Source organism: Struthio camelus, chromosome 1 (genome assembly GCF_040807025.1).
Source record: "Struthio camelus isolate bStrCam1 chromosome 1, bStrCam1.hap1, whole genome shotgun sequence".
NCBI classification, from domain to species: Eukaryota; Metazoa; Chordata; class Aves; order Struthioniformes; family Struthionidae; genus Struthio; species Struthio camelus.
The window spans coordinates 117,815,995-117,835,521 of record NC_090942.1 but is presented as its reverse complement, the minus strand read 5'-3'; the positions used below and the strand labels follow the sequence as shown (position 1 = coordinate 117,835,521).

The 19,527-nt window shown below is 39.1% G+C and overlaps 1 protein-coding gene across 1 annotated transcript in view; it reads left to right on the top strand.

Moving 5' to 3' along the window:
- Window positions 1-18,403, top strand: part of ADAMTS5 (ADAM metallopeptidase with thrombospondin type 1 motif 5) — a 41,637-nt gene extending 23,234 nt beyond the window's left edge. Inside the window, exons 3-8 of the mRNA XM_009667660.2 lie at window positions 3,704-3,871; window positions 9,988-10,271; window positions 11,837-12,020; window positions 12,492-12,667; window positions 13,672-13,847; window positions 17,387-18,403. Coding sequence (XP_009665955.2) covers window positions 3,704-3,871; window positions 9,988-10,271; window positions 11,837-12,020; window positions 12,492-12,667; window positions 13,672-13,847; window positions 17,387-17,957 — 1,559 coding nt within the window. The 3' untranslated portion in view covers window positions 17,958-18,403. The remainder of the gene's footprint in view (window positions 1-3,703; window positions 3,872-9,987; window positions 10,272-11,836; window positions 12,021-12,491; window positions 12,668-13,671; window positions 13,848-17,386) is intronic.
- The last annotated feature ends 1,124 nt before the right edge of the window (window positions 18,404-19,527 follow it).

Genomic DNA, 19,527 nt, shown 5'->3' with positions numbered 1-19,527 from the left:
ATTCTGCACAGCAGCGAGTCTCAGACATGCTGCAGCTCGGGGCTGGAGGGTCAGATCAGTGCTGGAGAAAGCACTTAGGAAAGAGAAAGGGGTCTTTCCAAAGCCAGGACTGATGAAGTTGGTGCAGGGAGGAAATTGCACCCACAAAAAGTGTGTTAAAATAATGTCATAGGTAGCAGAGAATCTCACAGATGTCAAAGCTGCACATTCGGAAGCAACAGCAGTAGCAGAACCTATGCAGATCTGCATCACATTGTCTTATTCTATGATCACGTTTATGTGGGATCTCTGTCCCATAAGTTGAACAAAACTGTGAAAAGTGAAGTATGGTTATGCAAGAACAAGTTTCTTATAAAGAGAGAGGTTGCATCTTAAATGGGTAGGCGTTGCAGACTGATATCAGAGGGGGTTATGACATTGAATTCTGCCCTACAAAACCAAGTCCTTCATGTCAGTGTTTTGCATGGTTCTGAATGGTGCAATGAAATGTTGAGTACTCTGAAAAATTAAGTTCTTAAACTGCTGATTCACACCCAACTATTATTCGTATCCTACGCTGAACATACACGGTATGCTGTATAGGGTTATTCAGCTCTACTTTTAAGAACAATCCTAAAGCTTTTATTATTCAAACAGAAAACTATTTAGTACCACATCCAATGACTTAGAAATGAAACCCCTTTTTCGCTAGCAGGACCTCATTATCTTATTGCACAAGCATGCTGCTGTGAAGTAATTTCTTGCAGTGTTACAACTATGATCAGTCTTGGGACATTAATACAAATGCAATCTTCCTGCAACCTTTAAGCATATAAGTTGTCTCAGTGAAGGCTGCTATAGTGAGACTTAGGTCTAAGCAGCACAGTATTTTCGTGCTTACTGGGCTAATTTTGTGCAAATATTCCTGTTTAATTGTTTGGAAATATATGCGTATTTAACTGCACAGATTCAAGTAAATCGCAAGAAACGAGCTGAAACTCCTAAACACCTCTGCAAAGGAGTGTGTGTGCAGACCTGATTTAAGCGGGGAGCTGCACCACACATTCAAGGGTTCAAAAAGAGCTAGTCCACGAGGCTAACGCGCTCTCTACTGACTGCTTTCTTTAGTTAGCAGAACGCTGGTGAAACTTGCTACAGGGAGCTACTTAGCATCAGCAGAAAACGGTTGTGGTTTTATGACTGCTAGGCATATGTCAAGGTTTGTTAACACGTCAACTGTGCTTGTAGTTCTTCCCAGACCCAAGGTGTGACCTGGTGCCATTCACTGCGTTAACATGGGTAGTACAAGCATGGAGATAACATCATATAAAAAGACAGCCAAAAACAACATTGTCTTCATATGTCCTGAAGATACTCTTTGTTGGTGTGTAAGACCAGCAAAGTCGCGGGCAGTCCTCATTGGCAAAGGAGCTGCTGATTCATGAAACGCTTAACCCTATGACACTTTCAGAGGATTTGTTCTGTAGGTTAGAAGTGGTGCACTGATTATATAGTTATTCTATCAATCAGAGGAATGTGGCTGTTTGAAATAATAATCATACTAGTGTGTTATTTTGTTCAACGTCAACATTTGGCTTAAAGAAAACAAAGCAGAGGTTGTCATCTCTTCAGTAAGCAAAGCAAGCAACTATTTTTATTGCCAAAAAACTGCTTGTATTGCCAAGAGAAAGTCTTTATACCTATCAGAAAAAATAATCCAAAACCTTGCATATAAAACATGTCAGTGATTAGGCATGCATTCAGGGTAAAGGTTTAATTCATTGCATTCTTGCAGCAATGTATTCGTGAATGTAACAATGCAGCATTGCAATAGCAGACAGTAGCAAGGAGAGGGGTTTTAATTAGTTTGACTCTCATCAGTGTTAACCCAGGTTGCTTGAATGAATTCTTACTAGTATTTATTACACTGCAGGGCCTTTCCTTCAAAGAGGAGCTGTATTTGCATGATACCAGTGAAAGTGCACATGAGGGGAAGAAGGAAAACAAGAGGAATGCTCTCTTCATTCTCCTTCCCACCTCCCCTCTGGTGGGGATTCAGTAGCTGCAGAAGTTAGACTGGCTGTTCCTATTCTTAGTCATCACTGGCAGAAGTAGAAATGGCAGATCAAGGTCCTCTTCTTACTTCACTGCAGCTGCATCCTTAGGTCAGGGACCCAGCGTCAGCAGGGGTGAGGCTGCTAGGCAGCTTGGCTTCTCTCGCAGGACAGAAACCCTCATCTCTGATCTGCTGCAGCCCTTACGCTAATTTGGGGTCAGGTGGCTATTTCCTAATCTCAGATACTGCTGGGCAGTGGATGCTACCCCAATGTCTCTTTTCTTTTGGCTTCTCCCCGATACAGGTCAAAACAATGTCACATAAAGTTTATACACGGCAAATAGGTATTTACTAATTTTCTTCTTTTCTGGCCTAGATTGTAGCTATTATTATTGCTATTACTATTCTCATGGCTATTGCTATGGCTATCAGTACAAAATATCCCGCCATCAGTGTTCCTACTTTTGTCACCTTTCAGCTAGTCTGCAGCAGTTGCACCTAAACATGAAGTCTGTGGTACGCAGAAGGCTTTCAAATATTGCAGAGTAGTTTGCATCTCTTCAGCCACGCAGGCTGTTGTGAGGGCATAAGATTTATTTCTGTGCAGTGGCGTTCATGGGTGGTCTCCGTCCCTATCAGTAAAGCACTTGTGCTCTAACCCTGGATGTTGGCCTCGGTTGAAGGCGATGAAGGATAACTTCAGGCTGGACCTTTCTGCAGCTGGTACCCGTTCATAGTCTTTTACCCTTGGATAGTAAGTTGACTGTGAGATAATCCAATATGGGAGTGGAAATTGAAGTTAAACCTGGTGTTTATAGAGGGAACAAGGTATGTTGCCTGCAATCTGTTATTGTTGCCCACAGACTAGCGAAGGTGGGGACCATTGCTCTACCATAAAGGTTACTGTCGCCTTTACAGGAGCTGATCTGGCACTGGAATAAATTCTCCTAGGTATTAAGGAGTCTCACGAGTTTCATCATTGGCTGTTTTGTGTGCACGTTTGTATTTTGTAATATAAATATCTAATACTGTGTATATTTAAAAGTAAAAGCCCACACCACTAAAACCTTAGCGAAAATAATAATAAAAAGAAAACCTCACACAAAATAAGCCACACTGCTGTACGTGGAAGAGACTATATGACAAGGTTACTCTGATTGATTGATGTATTGCAGAGGGTACTCACACTTTAGGGAGGCATACAGTATAAGAATTCTTGTACAGTTTGTTTAGTCATGTAGGTACTTATTCCATAAATGTTAGCATTTGTGTACCTTCAGAAAGATACTGTAACACCTTTCTGAACAGTCACAGAATGTCTTTATAGAGTGAAGTATTAGTCTTTCTTGCTACGGATGATTTGGAAAACAGTAAGAACTACCTTATTGACTAACAAAAATGGGTAGAGTTCACTTTAGTCTCCATCATGTTTAAATCAGCAGAGTCTGATGAAATGTCAGCTGATGGCATTACTTTGCTGCTACGTGCAATGGTGTAAATGGGCACAGCTCTTTTGTCTTCCAGCAGAGATGCTGTGTTTCGAGTGGCCTGCTTTAGGCTGGTGTTAGAATGAACTACACAATTCATTTTACCTTGACTGTGAGGTTCAGCTGGTAAATTCTGTTATGCATAGCACTATCATTTTATTTATTTATTTCATTCCTGTAGGGCACTTGCTTGGACTTTCCCATGATGACTCCAAATTTTGTGAGGAGAACTTTGGCTCCATGGAAGACAAGCGCTTGATGTCCTCCATTCTCACGAGCATTGATGCTTCCAAACCCTGGTCCAAATGCACTTCAGCAACTATAACAGAATTTTTTGATGATGGTCATGGTATGTACTGTCACTCCTGGTGTCGGCTGTTTGTCAGTTCTTGCTGTGAACCATTTTTGGAATATTAGCATTTTATACCAGCTTTTTCATTCCATGCTCATCTTCAGGACTATTTTGGAGGTGCTTGCAGAAAAAGTCAAAGGTCTCAAAGAGTGGCAAAGTCTTTATGTGGTTCATATGCAAAAGAAAAGAGAGAGTTGGTACAGTGTATATTGGCAAAAATTTGGTTGGGAACATGGAGAAGTTTTTTAAAAGCATGAAATTAGTTTTGTGTTTCCAAATGCTATAGAAACAAATTCAGAGAGTACTTTAAACAGAGGACACAAGGAAATGCCTTGGTTCCTCACAGAAATTAAAGTGGCTGTTGTGATCTACTTAGTGTTAGACTACACATATGAGTAGAGTGTATGCATATAATTGTTGTTACCATTAATGGCATTTATTATTTTTAGAAGGCAAGTGCTAGAGGGGCCATAAGCAAGAATTAGACTCCTCTATGACAAAAGAGTTCTTCTGCCCCAGGAGCTCAGCTTCCCAGTCTTTTAACTAATATTTGTAAAATATGTCCTTTACTCTTTGGAGAATAAGCACAAGGCTTTCATTTTCTGAAAAGTTAATAATAAAGCGTAGTCTGCACTTTTAAATGAGTTTTTAAGTCTTCGTTGTGCTCCCAAAGCAACTGCAGTTCTTAAACAAGCCATTCAAATTCCAAAATGCTGAGATAAAAATGACATAATTGAGTGAATGGATCAAGTTGTTATGGTAACTGAAATACTTATGGATAAAAAGTATGGTATTCCAGCTGAATGTAAAGGTTTTTTGCCTTTAAATATTTTTCTGGCTAATTTCAGTCCTTTCTGAAATATTTTCTCCTATATTCTCGTATCTGGAGAATTACTTCATTTTTTTCTCTCAATTTTGTTAGATCCATTAATCTGTGCTGTCCTATTTTATGGACCATATTGCTCTGGCATTGGCTTAATTTTAGCAAGTTGGTTTCCATATGTGTAAGAGATCTTTTCTTTCTGAACTCAGTTAGATTCATTGCCTTTTGTCTCACTCGGGAGTTTCACAGTATATATTCTCTGGGGTAGGAAGGAGACCTCAGTGGCCATCCCTGTATAACCTCTTAGATAGAGCAAGAAACTCTGAGCTACAATTCCTCCTCCATTCCTCTCCGGCTGGCAGAAAGGGTGTTTGGGGTTTTTTTTTGTTGTTATTTTTTTTTTTTTTCTGAGATCTGACTTCTCCATATTGTGCATCCAGCCAGCTACTTTCCCCAACAACACAGAAAGCAAAGACAGCATTTCTCCCCCCCACCTCACCTTTGGCTTGTTTGTACTGGGAAATACTTGAAATTTGGACCTTTACCCGTGAGCTGGTCCCAGTCTCCCTGGTAAGGGGAGCTGTAACAGTCAAGCCTACAGGTCTAAGAATATAAAATCTGCTGATTTTTTCAGAAGAAATAGGCAGCAGCTTCAAGTCCTTCAGAGTCATATCATGGTCTCCTTGTTCAGAACGAGTATTTCCTATCTGTACAAGAAGTTTAATTGTCTTCAGCGGCCAACACTTCTCACAAAGTCATGTATTTTATATTGCACATAGAAAGCTTAGGATCTATGAGTTTGTTAACAGATGAGTTGTTAGAGTGCATTGCCGTTTCTAATACTGGTAAGTAATTATCCTTCAGGCATATAGTGTCAGGAAGTTACCAACATGATGAAATAATTCATAGAAAATTTGAGCCCGTAGTCTTACCTAGGAATCGATTTTAGTATTGCCTCTCTTGTTGTGATTTCAGAAAGATAATGTTTGGGGACTCTGTTTTCTTGATAGAAAGGCCTTGATAGATCAGGCCTTCAGAAACCTGTTTTCAAAGTAGAAGTCTGGCTTTTCTGTGGAATTTATCATTATTCGATAGCTATTTAAGTCAAAGATTTGTCTTTACAGAACACAAATGCTGTCTATGAAACCAAACGAAAATGAACGTCAGTGATTTTAATTATAATTTCTCCAAATTATTGTGCTAAAACAATGTGCAAGATTTTAGGAGATGGAACTCTTTTTAGTTTTATTTTCTTCTTGCAGCCAGTAAATGAATGCATAGCTCCATAATTCCCATTTATAATGTACATCGAGTGTGCCAGACGACTACCCAATCCTGGCAGAGCAAGATGCCACCTTTTGAATGGCACTGTGTTGATAATAAAACACTATAAATGTGCCGTATTTCCTTGTTTCCCTCAGAATAAGTATGTGTCTGCTTTTTGGATTATTCAGTTTTTTCCTCAGCTGGGACGGATGTACTGTAGCGTGGTTATAGGGCTTTCCCTCCTTTTTTCTTTTGAAGACAGTGCTCCCCTGTTAAAAAAAAAGAAGAAAATCATCTGTCTACTAAATGCTGCTAGGCAGAGGAAAAAAATGTAACTATTAATTCAGGTGTAACTGTGAACAGTGCTGTAGGTATAATGGAGATGAGGAAGGTGTGAAAGAGCATTTATAACCAAAGGAAGAGAGAATATAGTTATTCATATACCTGGATTTATTTTTTGTTCATCTATGTCTGGATTTTATATAATCACAGGAAGCTAATGTGGGAAACATTGAAGAAGAGGAGACTTTTCCATTCTTTCATACACAGCATAAATAATTTATATTGTGCTTTTGGCGTGAGCTTGTGAATTGCGCCTTGCAACAAACAGGGCATGCCAGTATGAGAAAGTAAATAAATAAAGTTCTTCATCTGCTACTTCTTATGGGCAAGCTTAATGAAGCTTGAATGAAGTCCAGAAATTTGGATTTTTGAGTAGGACTCCATTATAAAAGAACAGTCAATACTTTATCAAAGCTTTACGCTTTTGTTTCTCATATAGATTTTGATATTCGCCCCAGATTGCTGTAACGGAAAACATCAGTCTTGACTCTTTAATTCCATAACATCAATTTGTCAAGTTTTGGGCTTCCCATTTCATAAATTTGGAAAGTGCTGTTAGAGAGAGGTTTCACCTTATTAAACGTGACTATTTACTATGTAGATAGCTACACCTTAACAGGATATTTAAGTTCCCATCATAGTGAGGATTGTCTAATCCATGGCATCAACGATTTGTGTGATCTTCTCTGTGGTGCTGAATTACACTATAAAGTCCTTTGCCTGTACCTACAAGTGAAAACTGAGAGCTGACTGAACTGCAAACACCAGCCTTACATACAGTTAAAGCGACATAAGCAAATCCCAACATAAGCAGGTCTGGGGAAGATCAGAGTGCTGATTCCCTGTCTCCTGTGTCCCAATCTGAGAAATAGAGTCATTATCATCATGATTTCACCATGAGATTTATACTCATGAGTTGACCTCAGTCAGCAGTTTGACATTTAGGAAGAAAAAGTTCAGTTAGTGTCCAGAAGACGGGTGACATTTATTTCCATCTGCTTTTAGCCTGCTCTTTCCTAAGGTACTAATTGCCTTTATTGTCATGCCAACCACTAGCCTGTGATATGATTGCTTGCTGTTTATTGTGTTTAGTCAGTGTGCTTGGTGCTCTGCATAATCTGAAAAATAAGACTATTCCTATTTTAATTAATTTACATCCTGCTTATCTGCTTCCTGCACAGATTTTATGCTGCCTGTTCTTCCAGGGTATGTTGCCTGTAACACTGAGGAGAGATAACAAGATGGCTTGATTAGCACTGTCGTCAGACAGTAATGTTGCTCTTTTTCAGGGTGCACAGATGTTCCTCAGGACTCAGGACAAAAAACGGGAATAGCAATATATGCATGCTCTATTGTAATGTAGTGAATTGAAGCCCTTTCTGTCCTCTGAACCAGGTGGCCCAGGACTAACCATTCTCCAGCTTCTTATCTCTGTGTTTTCTGACCATTGCAAAGTAGGAGGTTAGACCAGCTGGTGGTATAAACACCTGCACTTCACTGGAACCTGCCTAAACAAAGATTACCACTGTTGCTACCTATAAATGTAAAGACAGAGGGTTTTTTTGGTTTTTTTTTTTCTGTGGAGAAGCCTTAGGGGCCTTTCCTATCTTCAGTTTTGAGTTTATCACGTGAGATGAGCTGGAATATATGACTCTACAGACACTGGGTTTCCTCAGAGTGATATCAGTTCAGGAGAACCTTGAAACTCACTCCTCTATTCTGAGTGGGGAAAATGCTTTATTTGCTACATATGCTTGTGAAACCTGTTTATTATTCAGGGATGAAGGATATCCAAATGGGTGTTAACTAACCTGATTGACAATTCAAGGATATGCAAGAATGTGATTTTTTTCTCTCCCCCTCTCCCTCTCCCCCCTCTCTAAATTCAGATTTTCCATCATATCAGTTAGGGTGCATCATAGTTAGTGATGGGTGGCAGAGTATCTATCTGTAGAAACTATGTGTTACTTTCATATTTTAAAATATTGAATAGTGGTTGCCCTTGGGAATTTGATAAACACTGCACTGTATAGTAGCAGTGTATATGTCTAAATGTTGACATGGTAGTGACCTCTTGTCACTGCCCCAACACTTACACTAGTGTCTTCCTTCATACAAGGTAGGTGAAATAGTAGGACATTTGCTGTTCTCTGCTTTTATAATATGTATTTTTGACAGAAACTGTTGCCAGTGATTTCCTTTTCAGAAATGCCAGCAACCTACCTTTATAGAAAACATCAGTGCTTCCTCACCCTTTACCATGTCTTTAATATTTTACACTACAAAAGGTTTTGAACAGTAGGGTACTTTTAATTATCTTTATCTCATTGCACTTAGCTCATCAGTTAGCATTGGCACACCTTGTCTTCATTTAAAAAGTCAGCATAATCAAGATTAAAGATAAAACCAGGGTGAATCAGGGTCAGCAAAGGACAAATGGAGCAACAAGTTTAACAAGGTAGAGGTTTTTCAGCAGTAAGCGATGATGCAGAAAGGATTTTTGGCTGAATATAGCTAATAGACCTTAATCTTTAGAGGAGAAAAAAAAAAAAAGAATGGTTGCAGTAAATGTGTGTTCTGGAGGGAAAAAGCAAGCCGTTCTTTGAGGGATAGGGTGTTTGGTTTGTTTAAATGCACTGCTATAGCTTGAACCTCTATTCTATTTGGCTAAATGGTGAGATTTTTACAGTGAGCCTTTTTTACCCAGGATCCAACTGCAGAATACTGGTGTAAGTTGCAAAGTGTGATAAATTGTGGTAAATTATTTTGGCTAAGGATAAGTGAAGCTTGCCCAGACCACATAACCCTTTCATGGGGTGTAAAAGCGGTTATATTGAATAAATAATTCTGCATGTCAACAAGTAAGGTTTTCAGTAGTGAAAAAAAATCTTTCCGTAGATCCTCAAGAATCTGAAGGTGAATTCTCATTTTAGAATGTGCAGCAGACAAATAGTAACTTCCGCATTATTTCTCAACACATGTATTTTCTTCCATATTTTATGTATATGATCTATTTTATTTTTTCTGTTTTTTTATACAATGTATAGTGCTATTCAAAATAACTCCAAAGTAGAAGTATCATACCGCACAAGGAGAGCGTGGTGCAGATTTACCACCAGCATTAGCTTTGATATGCGGCTTATATTTTTCCTTTGATCCGTTTTATTTTTTCCCTTTTTTAAAGGCTTCATTGGCTACAGGTCTGTTGGGGTGTGTGTGTGTGTGTGTGTGTGTATATGATTTTTCTGGCTTACCTTTAGAAGCTTTAGCATTTCAAACGGGCTGGCTCAAAACTCAAATGACAGCTTTGCTTAATTTACCATGCGTCCTGATCATTCCTTAAATCACAAATTGATAAATAGGGTAGAATGTATTCAGAGTCAATTCAAACAAGGGTAGACAGAATGAAAGGCCAAAGGGTCTTGAGTAAAATTCATTTACAGTCTTGAACTGGAAATAAACAGACAGCTTGACGCCTGGTACACTGCTGAGAGTGAATGGAGTTGCAATAATGAGACCTTATCCAAAACCTGATGATACCTCAGAGAGCCTTTCCGCTGGCGTCAGCGTCCTTTGAATGAGGTTCACAGTCATTACCAGCCTGTCTAACTTGAATGACAAATTTGCAGCACTGCAGAGAAACCTAGGAAGTGAGTAATAACAGACTGGGTTGCTCTTTTAGGCAACTGTTTACTGGACCAACCAAGAAAGCAGATCCTGGGCCCCGAGGAGCTTCCAGGACAAACTTACGATGCCATTCGTCAGTGCAAACTGGCATTCGGACCCGAATACACAGTGTGTCCCGGTATGGATGTGTGCTCCCGCCTGTGGTGTGCAGTTGTTCGCCAGGGTCAGATGGTCTGTCTGACTAAGAAGCTGCCTGCTGTGGAGGGGACACCATGTGGAAAAGGCAGGATCTGCCTCCAGGGAAAATGTGTTGACAAAACCAAGAAGAAATATTACTCGGTAAGTTACCAGCTGTGACCATAGGGAACTTTTGAAGGTGTCATCCTGAAAGGCGCTGATTTCCATGGGAGTGAAAGGGACTTGACGATGTTGGCTTAAGAGCTGCCTTAGTTTTTAACATGTTGCTGGAGTCTTACTGGTGAGGGATATAGGAAGAACGCTGCTGAACTTGAGGAAGCATGTTTTCTTGTTCTTGAAGTATGAAAGCCTTCATTCCTGGCAAACTGGGAGCCTCCCTTCAAAATAGAGGATTTGCCAATTCAGTAAGTTAGGTCTCAGGACAAATGGAAGGATTGTCAAAGACCTGTTCATATCTCTCTGACTTCTTGGCGCTGGACTCCAAAGTAAGTTAAATCTGTAAATTTAATTTACAGCTTTCATCAGAAGGGCCCCAGGGACCTAATTCTAGTGAAGAGAAAGATTGATGAAGCTCATCCAGCAGAAAAATTTGTACCCTCCGTCAGCTTTATATCTCTGAAGAGTCTCCAGGCTCATGAGAACAGTCTAGCGCGGAGTTTGGATACTTTTACGTTACCTGGGCGGACAGTCACCCTGCCCTTTCCATTATACCCACAAGAAAGATATTCACTTGCAGAGCTTTGTGAAGATGTTTACAAATTATGAGACTAGTTCAAATCAAGCTTCTAAATTTACTTTGCCTTTATAACACTCTTTTTAAAAAATATTTTTCTTCTTCATGCAATACTTGTAAATTGGTGTACTGTTCTATTTACGGAGCCACATTAGCAGAGTTGTAAACTATCTATGACAGCTCCATCTCTTGCCAGTGTTCTTGGAACATTAACCTCTTGGTTCAGCGGCACCTTTAACTTCGTTCTTGTGGCCAAACTTCTTCATCTTATGCCTTCATTTCCTGCCTTTAGAAAACTCTGAAATTCAACCTTACATGTTTACAAAGAGAAAATTAGAGGCAGTGGCCTAATCTTGGAAGGCTACTGATGTAGTTCGGGCAGATGATTCACTTGGTGAAATTGTGGATATTCACTCGTAATTGTAGCACGTGTGTGAAATAGGTCTTTGGAAACAAAACTCATTAACATAAGATACATTGAACTCTGTTGCTTCAGGATGTGGGCTTCAGGTATGGTTATGAATCTTTGCATAAGTTGGTTGATCTTGATTAGATCCCATAATACAGAACAATCCCTGAATCCCCTGGAGCTAGTTTAAGTGGGCTTGTTGGTGGGACAGCAAAAAAATGAGAGGGCAGTACATGAGAATATGGTTAGGATTTCTGATGCAATGTTTGTCTTCTGGGAAAGAGGCTGAAGTTGGCTGTGCAGAGTGATGCCTAATATTGCCCTAGCCTTGCGTGCACAATGCCAGGTGAGATGTCATCAATGCATAGGTAAAAAGTAGACGCTGATTTTACTGAGAGAGAAAAAAAGCTCCTCAGATGGAGCCGCCTTTTATCCCTGATGAAAATGGCTGAGGAAATGCCTTTTTCAATTGAGGAAAACATTAGCAGTGTCTTTGAGATTTGTTTATTTACCATTGTTCAGTTTGGATGACGTCCTTACTTCCCACCTTTCCATATGTTTCAGGCTTCAAACCATGGTAACTGGGGGTCCTGGGGACCTTGGGGACAGTGTTCCCGTACCTGTGGTGGAGGAGTTCAGTTTGCCTACCGTCACTGCAACAACCCAGCTCCCAGAAACAACGGCAGGTACTGCACTGGCAAGAGGGCCATCTATCGCTCCTGCAACGTCACACCTTGCCCAGCAAATGGTATGTGGCATAGCTGCCAAAGTGCCTCCATGCTCCAGCCTGTGTGTGCCTAGATAATAAATACTGAACTTCTACTAGGGCAGGAAACGGTGGAAGTCCGTTATAGTTTCTCCAACACACAATAAGAATTACTTACCACAGCAAGGCTTTTGGCATTAATACAATACCATGAATCTTCCCCAACCCTCACCCAAACCCCAGACAAAAAGGATGGAGATTCCAATGAAAAGAAATTTCACTCCTGAAAAGGAACAGTAAAGCAAACTTTAATCACTTAATTCTTATAATATCTAGGGAAACTTTCCAGGCTGAAACAGTTAAAGGATTTGAAGGCCTGTTAGGTACTAATGAGGAGAAATTATGTAACTTAGAATTATGTTAAAACAAATCAAAAATTGAAATAATGAGTAGAAATAATGATATTTGCAGCATGCTCTGAAATAACTACTAATGGGGCAAATAATTCTACAGCTAAATCTTTTCGACAAGAACAATGTGAAGCAAGGAACGGCTATCAATCTGATGCAAAGGGTGTCAAAACATTTGTTGAATGGGTCCCCAAGTATGCTGGAGTACTTCCTGGAGATGTTTGCAAGCTCACCTGCCGAGCCAAAGGAACTGGCTATTATGTGGTATTTTCTCAAAAGGTAATGGAATCTTCAATTATTATTTCAGCTATCTATTTAGAGGTGTCCTGTACCTTAGAAAACTTTCTAGGTATATACTACACATAACTGTGTACGAAGCTACACATAAAACATAACTAATTTAATCATATGATCCAAAGATTTAACCATATGATTAGATATACTGGTTTGATCCACTAGCTATCAAGTAAGACCAGAGTTGGTCTCTGAATTAGGTGTGTTTTTCCACACCTAAATTTGTGGAGTCATAATAATATGTGCCTGTTAGTGTACTCTGCACTAATCTTTTCAGTAGTGGATAAAGGGGTTTCTGCCTACAGAGTCATTTGTGACTCTAGGGTTTTCTGGAGGAGGGAGGATAATATAAGTAAAAGAATAAATTTTACCCTGAGTTGTGTTATGGGAATCCAGAGTCACTCATGTGAAGCCAATTAATCTATGATGTGACCTGTGGTCAGTTTATGTTACATCAGATGCAGCTCAGACTGAAATGGCTCCCACCCTTATGCTTGCAATTTTCTTCCTCTAAATGTTATGAGGATGCAGTAATTGATATGGTGAACTGAAATGTTCAAATGAAAGGCTGTCTAGGGGTATTGTTATTGCTATTATTAATAAGCTATGAAATCATCATTAAAATCAGACTCATTTTAGTGTCTTGTGGTAGAGTTATCTGTCATTGCTTTCAGCCCTTCCACTAAATTTTGGCTGCTTTGGTGCTAGGAATGTTAGGGCAACTCAGTCCCGGCTGCCACGCTCTGTGCTGGTATTCATCTGGCTAAACACCAAACGAGCACAAATTCATTAACTGGATTCGTAGCTGTAATGGAATGACATACCATTTTAGAAATGCTCAAAGTATTTGTTCACCTATAGCATAGTTTTAAATGACTTGCAGTCTTTGTGATACAGGTGGTATAAATGAACTCTTTATTTGCCAGTCACATTCACAAAAGCAAATGTTTTCCATGGTGGTTTTAACCAACAGTCAACTGATTGCCTAGGTAACTGATGGAACGGAGTGCAGGCCGTACAGCAATTCAGTCTGTGTCCGGGGAAAGTGCATCCGAACTGGTTGTGACGGCATCATTGGTTCAAAGCTCCAGTATGATAAGTGCGGTGTGTGTGGAGGAGACAATTCCAGCTGCACAAAAGTCATGGGAACCTTTACCAAAAAGAGGTATTGATCGTGAGTACTAGTGAATGTATATTGCTGAGCAATTAGTAACTCTGCTTGTGTGCCTTCTTTCTGTCTCTAGATGCAGCTTATTTTAAATTAAGAAACGTAGTCCAAAAAACTACATTGCCTGTGCTTTATCGCACTTTTCAGATGTGTAAAACTGGCCTCTTAACAGCACCTTGATGCTGGCAAATAATCACATAGTAAAACACTGTACCCAATTCGTTTCTGACACAAAGTGCCAGTGATACAGGTGAGCGCCGAATAACATGAAGTCTGCTTGGAGTAAGTCACAGCATCTTATGCTATTTGCTAACCTTGCGGTGTCAGATGGCTTGTGGTTTCTCGAGGAGAGAGGGGAGGGAATAGAAGGATGAGCAAGGAAGTTCTTGAGGCCAGAATAATCTGGGAATATCTGAAACTCTGCGTATCCTAGATGGTGCTGTGTTAGTAAGTCACCCACTGAGAACGTGTTTCATCTCATCTGACCTTGAAAATGGATAATGAATACTTCCCACCTCGTTTAGTGACACAGATTACCTATGCAGATAATGGAGAGAAGCAGACAGCATTAGAGCACAGCTGTAATAGTCTTCTACAGTAGGTGAGAGGAATTAATACTCTAAAAATGCCTTTTCACTCTATGGAGTGTATGTGGAGCTTAGATGACTAGATGAGATGTCAAAAGTACGCATAGACTTAAACATGGCATTTTTTTCTATATCCCTATATCCCTTTGTACTCATTGGCATCGTATCAATCCCCAGGTGGATTTTCTTTCTTTTTTTTTTTTTTGCAGTTAAAATATTTTTATAGCAACTTTCCATTAGAAAATCTTACTGACAGGAGTTCAGCTTTTAACTATGATAAAACTTAATAAAAGTAAAACAAAAGCAACCACTCGGCAATATTTGCCTGTCCAGCAGTAAACTTTGTAGCTGGATTACCAGTGTCAAGTAAATCTGCCTTCTATCTGAATTGTTTCCCTCCTTCTTCGCTTCTTTAGGCGTATAGATAAATAAGGATTTCCTTTACTATCATTTATGCAGATTCCAAGGTCCTGCAGGACTCTAATGATCTAATCTTAGAAACTTTCAGCTGATGATTTCCACTCAGTATCTTTTAACTGAATTAGTGTACCATCTTTTAAAGTACATGACCTTGATTTAGTTTTATCTTTTCCAAATGTTTATAGGATGTTGAAAGCTACCCAAAATTGAAATCTTACTCTTAAAAGGACCTTGTATTTCTATTCATTTTGATATGCTGATTAATAGCGGTCAAAAATGGCTTTGAAAGTAAATTTGTTCTAAAAATAAACATAACTGATCTTCTTCCTGGTGAACCAGTGATTACTCACCTAAGCATGCCAGAACACCTCTGCCAAAAGAAATCATTTTCTATCCAGTTCAGTAATTATATAAACCAAATGTTTTCCAATCTGTAAATACTGAAATGCCTGAGATGTCTAAATGAAGAAGACAGCGTGAGATAAACCTCATCTGCTTCAGTAACGATCCTTGTGGTGGAATTCAGGCTCCAGCAAAGGTGCTAAGGGGGCTCTGTGGATCTCAGTGAGGCCAAATTTGTAGCAGAGGTACACCTGGAAATGGTGAGGTTCTGTTATAATTATTCATATAAGGTGGCCATCTTGTTCCTCAATATATGCCTTTAACCGAAACAACACCAGTCAGAGAGTAAAATGTTCTTTGCTGTGTGACTGAATTTGACCTTAGTAGATTCAGAGTTGTCCCATTTGAAAAACAAGAGTCAAACTGTAAATAACAAGTGTATTCTGACTTGGTTTGGATTAAATTTTAGAGTAAAGAGGACTTGATTTTTACTGTGAATATTGTTTGAGATTAATTCCTTTAAGCAAATAGTTGACATTAAAATAAACCCTTTACTAAAATAGCAAAATATTATTGTCTGAAAATATTATTGCCTATAACAGGGCTGTGGCTGTAGTAAAATTATCTCTTGTCCACTGTAAAACAGCGTCTCCATTGCATTGCTGGCCATTATAACAGGAACTGTACTGGCCTATATATTAAAGTTAACTAATATTTCCCATTGCAGACAGTTGACATAATGCCATTTGTTTGTTCTTTTTTCTTTTTAAGCAATCAAAAAAAAAAAACTCCCTGAAAAATGTATGCTAAGACCTTTTTTAAAAGACTGTAAAGTTAAATTGTCAGAAGTTGGGAAACACTAGAATTAAGGCTGCAGCTGCTTCTTTGTGCGCATGAGGTGTTACAGTTGATAACTATGATTACTGTTTTTTATGCATACCATCTGAATTCTCTAGCGTATCTTTTAACTTTTTAGCACGTGATTTTGTAACTTTAATAACATGTTTTTACAGATATTTTAGCATCTATTGTCTAAAAATATTCATGCAGTGCTGAATAGCAGGGACCCTCAGCCTGATTTTTGTACTATATGTCTTCAGGTTTATGGAGATGCTAAATCAATAGAGGTTTAGCAGTTGTCCCACAACTGCTAGAGAAAGTATAGGAATAGCACAGTGCAGTCTTTACTTGTGCAACGAAAAATTCTCAAAAGTACCAGTCTATTGTGTAAACAGTTGCCATGGAGACACCTTCACTTTTACATGTTTAGTACACTTTCTCATTCCTTTTTTTCTAGAAAATACTGAGCAAAGCTTTTTAGATATGAAATATTTGCAGAATGATTTTGCCACATCTTTAGGAATGAAAATAAAACTCTCCGAAGTCCGATTGGTAGTTTATAAGTATGTATAGGCCTTAAGATTTTTCAATGTATTAGTCAAGTTAAAATAAATCAGATAACTTACTTGAGACAGTGAAAGTTCTAGCATGCCTGCAGGTTTTTTAATTGTTGCCACTTTCAGCAGACGAGTTAAATATCTTTTTTTGAATCTGAATTTAATTACTTTGTAAGTAGCAACTGAGAAGACTCTGTAATGGTACAGGTTAAACGTTTGGTTGCACCTTTTATTAGACACTTGGCAATTAATCTTCTTCTTTATGAATTTCAAAGTAAACGGTTTTTTTTTTTCTCAGCGATCAAGATCATTTTTAAATATTCCCAAGGTACATCTATCCAGCTGTTACTCTGCTCATGCTTTCCTTCATCATCATTATAGCAAAGACAGCAAGAAACAGCTGTAACCAATGCATATCTCATTATCTTTCCTTGGCAAGCAAAACATGCATCGTATTTCATATCTCCCACCCTTTGCTGAAATATATAAGCTATTGGCTATTATGCAGTCCTCTTGTATCTGACTCATATGAAATTATTACTAAAGCTAAAGATTAAGCAATTTGAAATAAGTGCAGTATAAATTTCTTCAAGAACATGAAGAACAAAACAAAAGGCATAATGAAACCTGGTTAAATTAATCTTAGATTAGCCTCAAAACATAGGATTCAGGGTCTGAACTAAATTGGAGCAAGATGTGTCTTACCAATGGTTTCCTTAGGCTTTGCAGTAAGGCTTGAAGTTTGTTTCACGCTTGCTACTGAATACTTTTTTTCCCCTCCCTCATTCAGTAAGGGCTACACAGACGTAGTGAAAATCCCAGAAGGGGCGACTCACATCAAAGTTCGACAGTTCAAGATTAAGGACCAGAGCAGGTTCACTGCCTACCTGGCCCTGAAAAAGAAAAATGGTGAGTACCTTGTAAATGGAAAATATATGATCTCCACTTCAGAAACGATCATTGACATCAATGGGACTGTCATGAACTATAGCGGTTGGAGTCACAAAGACGATTTCTTGCATGCAATGGGACATTCTGCCACAAAAGAGATTCTTATTGTGCAAATACTCGCAACTGATCCAACTCAACCAGTGGATGTCCGTTACAGTTTCTTTGTGCCAAAGAAGCAAGGGCAAATGACTAACTCTGTCACCAGCAATGGCAACACCAACAAAGTAACTCCGCAGCTCGTGCAGCCGCGATGGGTTACTGGACCGTGGCTTTCTTGTTCTCGAACATGCGACACAGGATGGCACACCAGGACTGTCCAATGCAAAGATGGGCATGGAAAATTAGCAAAAGGATGTCTCCTCTCACAGAGACCATCAGCATTTAAACAGTGCTTGCTAAAAAAGTGCTAACCTGTGGTTGTGATCTTCTTTAAAAGAGGTTTGATTAAGCCATTGTTGACATACTGGTATTAGGTCTGCCCAGTCAGAGAGAAGCCAAGGCTTCAATGTACTTACACGCAGTCTCAAATTATGGGCAGAATCTGCCTATTTGGACCAAATGAAGATGTGCACTGCTTTAAATAATAGTAGGGTGATCTTGATATGTCAAAAAACTAAGCATTAACATTGTAAGCCCTCCGTGTCTGCAAAAATATAAAACAAAGAAAAAAGAAGAAAAACTAGTGAATGGAGGATCCTGGGATATTTGAAGGTTACAGAATCATCTCCCCTTTTTCACCTACCTCTAATACAGTATGTCTTTAGAAAGCATCACACATATCCATAATACCACAGTAGCTTATTTTATACTGTTTTGTAAATACCTTTCATTTGATATGTCACTTTATATCACTGGTTCTATTAAAAAAAAAATCAAAAAACAAACTATATAAGCAAAGTGATTGACCAAAGTATATCTGCAGCCATTGGACTTGGCCTGTTCTTCAGAAGTGGCTGCGGATGTTTTACTGGAAAATGAAAAGCTTGCTGCTGTTTTTAAAAAGTAATACTTTTTAGTTTTTTGACAACAGGAAATGCATTTCCATTCTAGGAATTTCCTGACAGCAGATCATAACTCTATGACAATGTGTTTCCACCAAGAAATTCTCAAAAGGAGCATTGCAGCAGCTGGTGGACCAGGGATCCCCATGTGTGCGTTGCTCAAATACCAGCACCATCAGCAACTCCTGACTGTGTATGTATGTGTCAGACATACACAGGGGGGAGGCTTTTGGCTGCTTAGAAGGAATCTGTGTACGCTTTGCTCATGTAAACCTTCCACTAGTTCTGGGCATGTCACAGCTTGGGGACCTTGTTGTAGATGAGTGATAGCTGCTAGCTCCTTCTTTCCATAAAACAAAGGCATACTGTATTTTGTAGAAGCAAGTTAGAGAACCAAAAATTACAGGTAAGATAACCAAGTGTCTTCTAACTCAGATATTCTGAGACTGTGTTCAACTGCTTTCTCTGTTATTTTCTCTATGGCTTCCACCTTGAATCTAACAATGTGTAATGTACCTACATCTTTTGAAGAGGCTATAAAGGTCAAAAAACACAGCAAGCAGTTCATGTTTTATCACTGTTTTGTCCATCATGTCTAACCATGGTATTTATCTTACCAGCAAAAGTTTGTAACTATTTGTCTTTCGGGGGGGGTGGGGGGGGAGGGAGTGTTCTTTTGTTTGTTTGTTTTTTAAGCTGTAGAAGTCATTCGTGTTTTGCATATCTACCACATATGGGAGGACCAGGGGTCGCTAGGAAGTCAAACCACATCAGGATGTGGAGGACTTACCCAATATCAATAAGACTGTTTCCACAGTACAGGCAGTAGCTGGTAACAATTTTTTTTGGCAACAACTTCTGAATCCCATTATTGTCTGGTAGAAGGTCTGTGACTGAGGAAGGGCATCTCACCATATGCAGGTAGCAGGTGGAGGCCTGATAGAAACCGTACCAAAATTGCTTCCTTTTATTTCAGCGG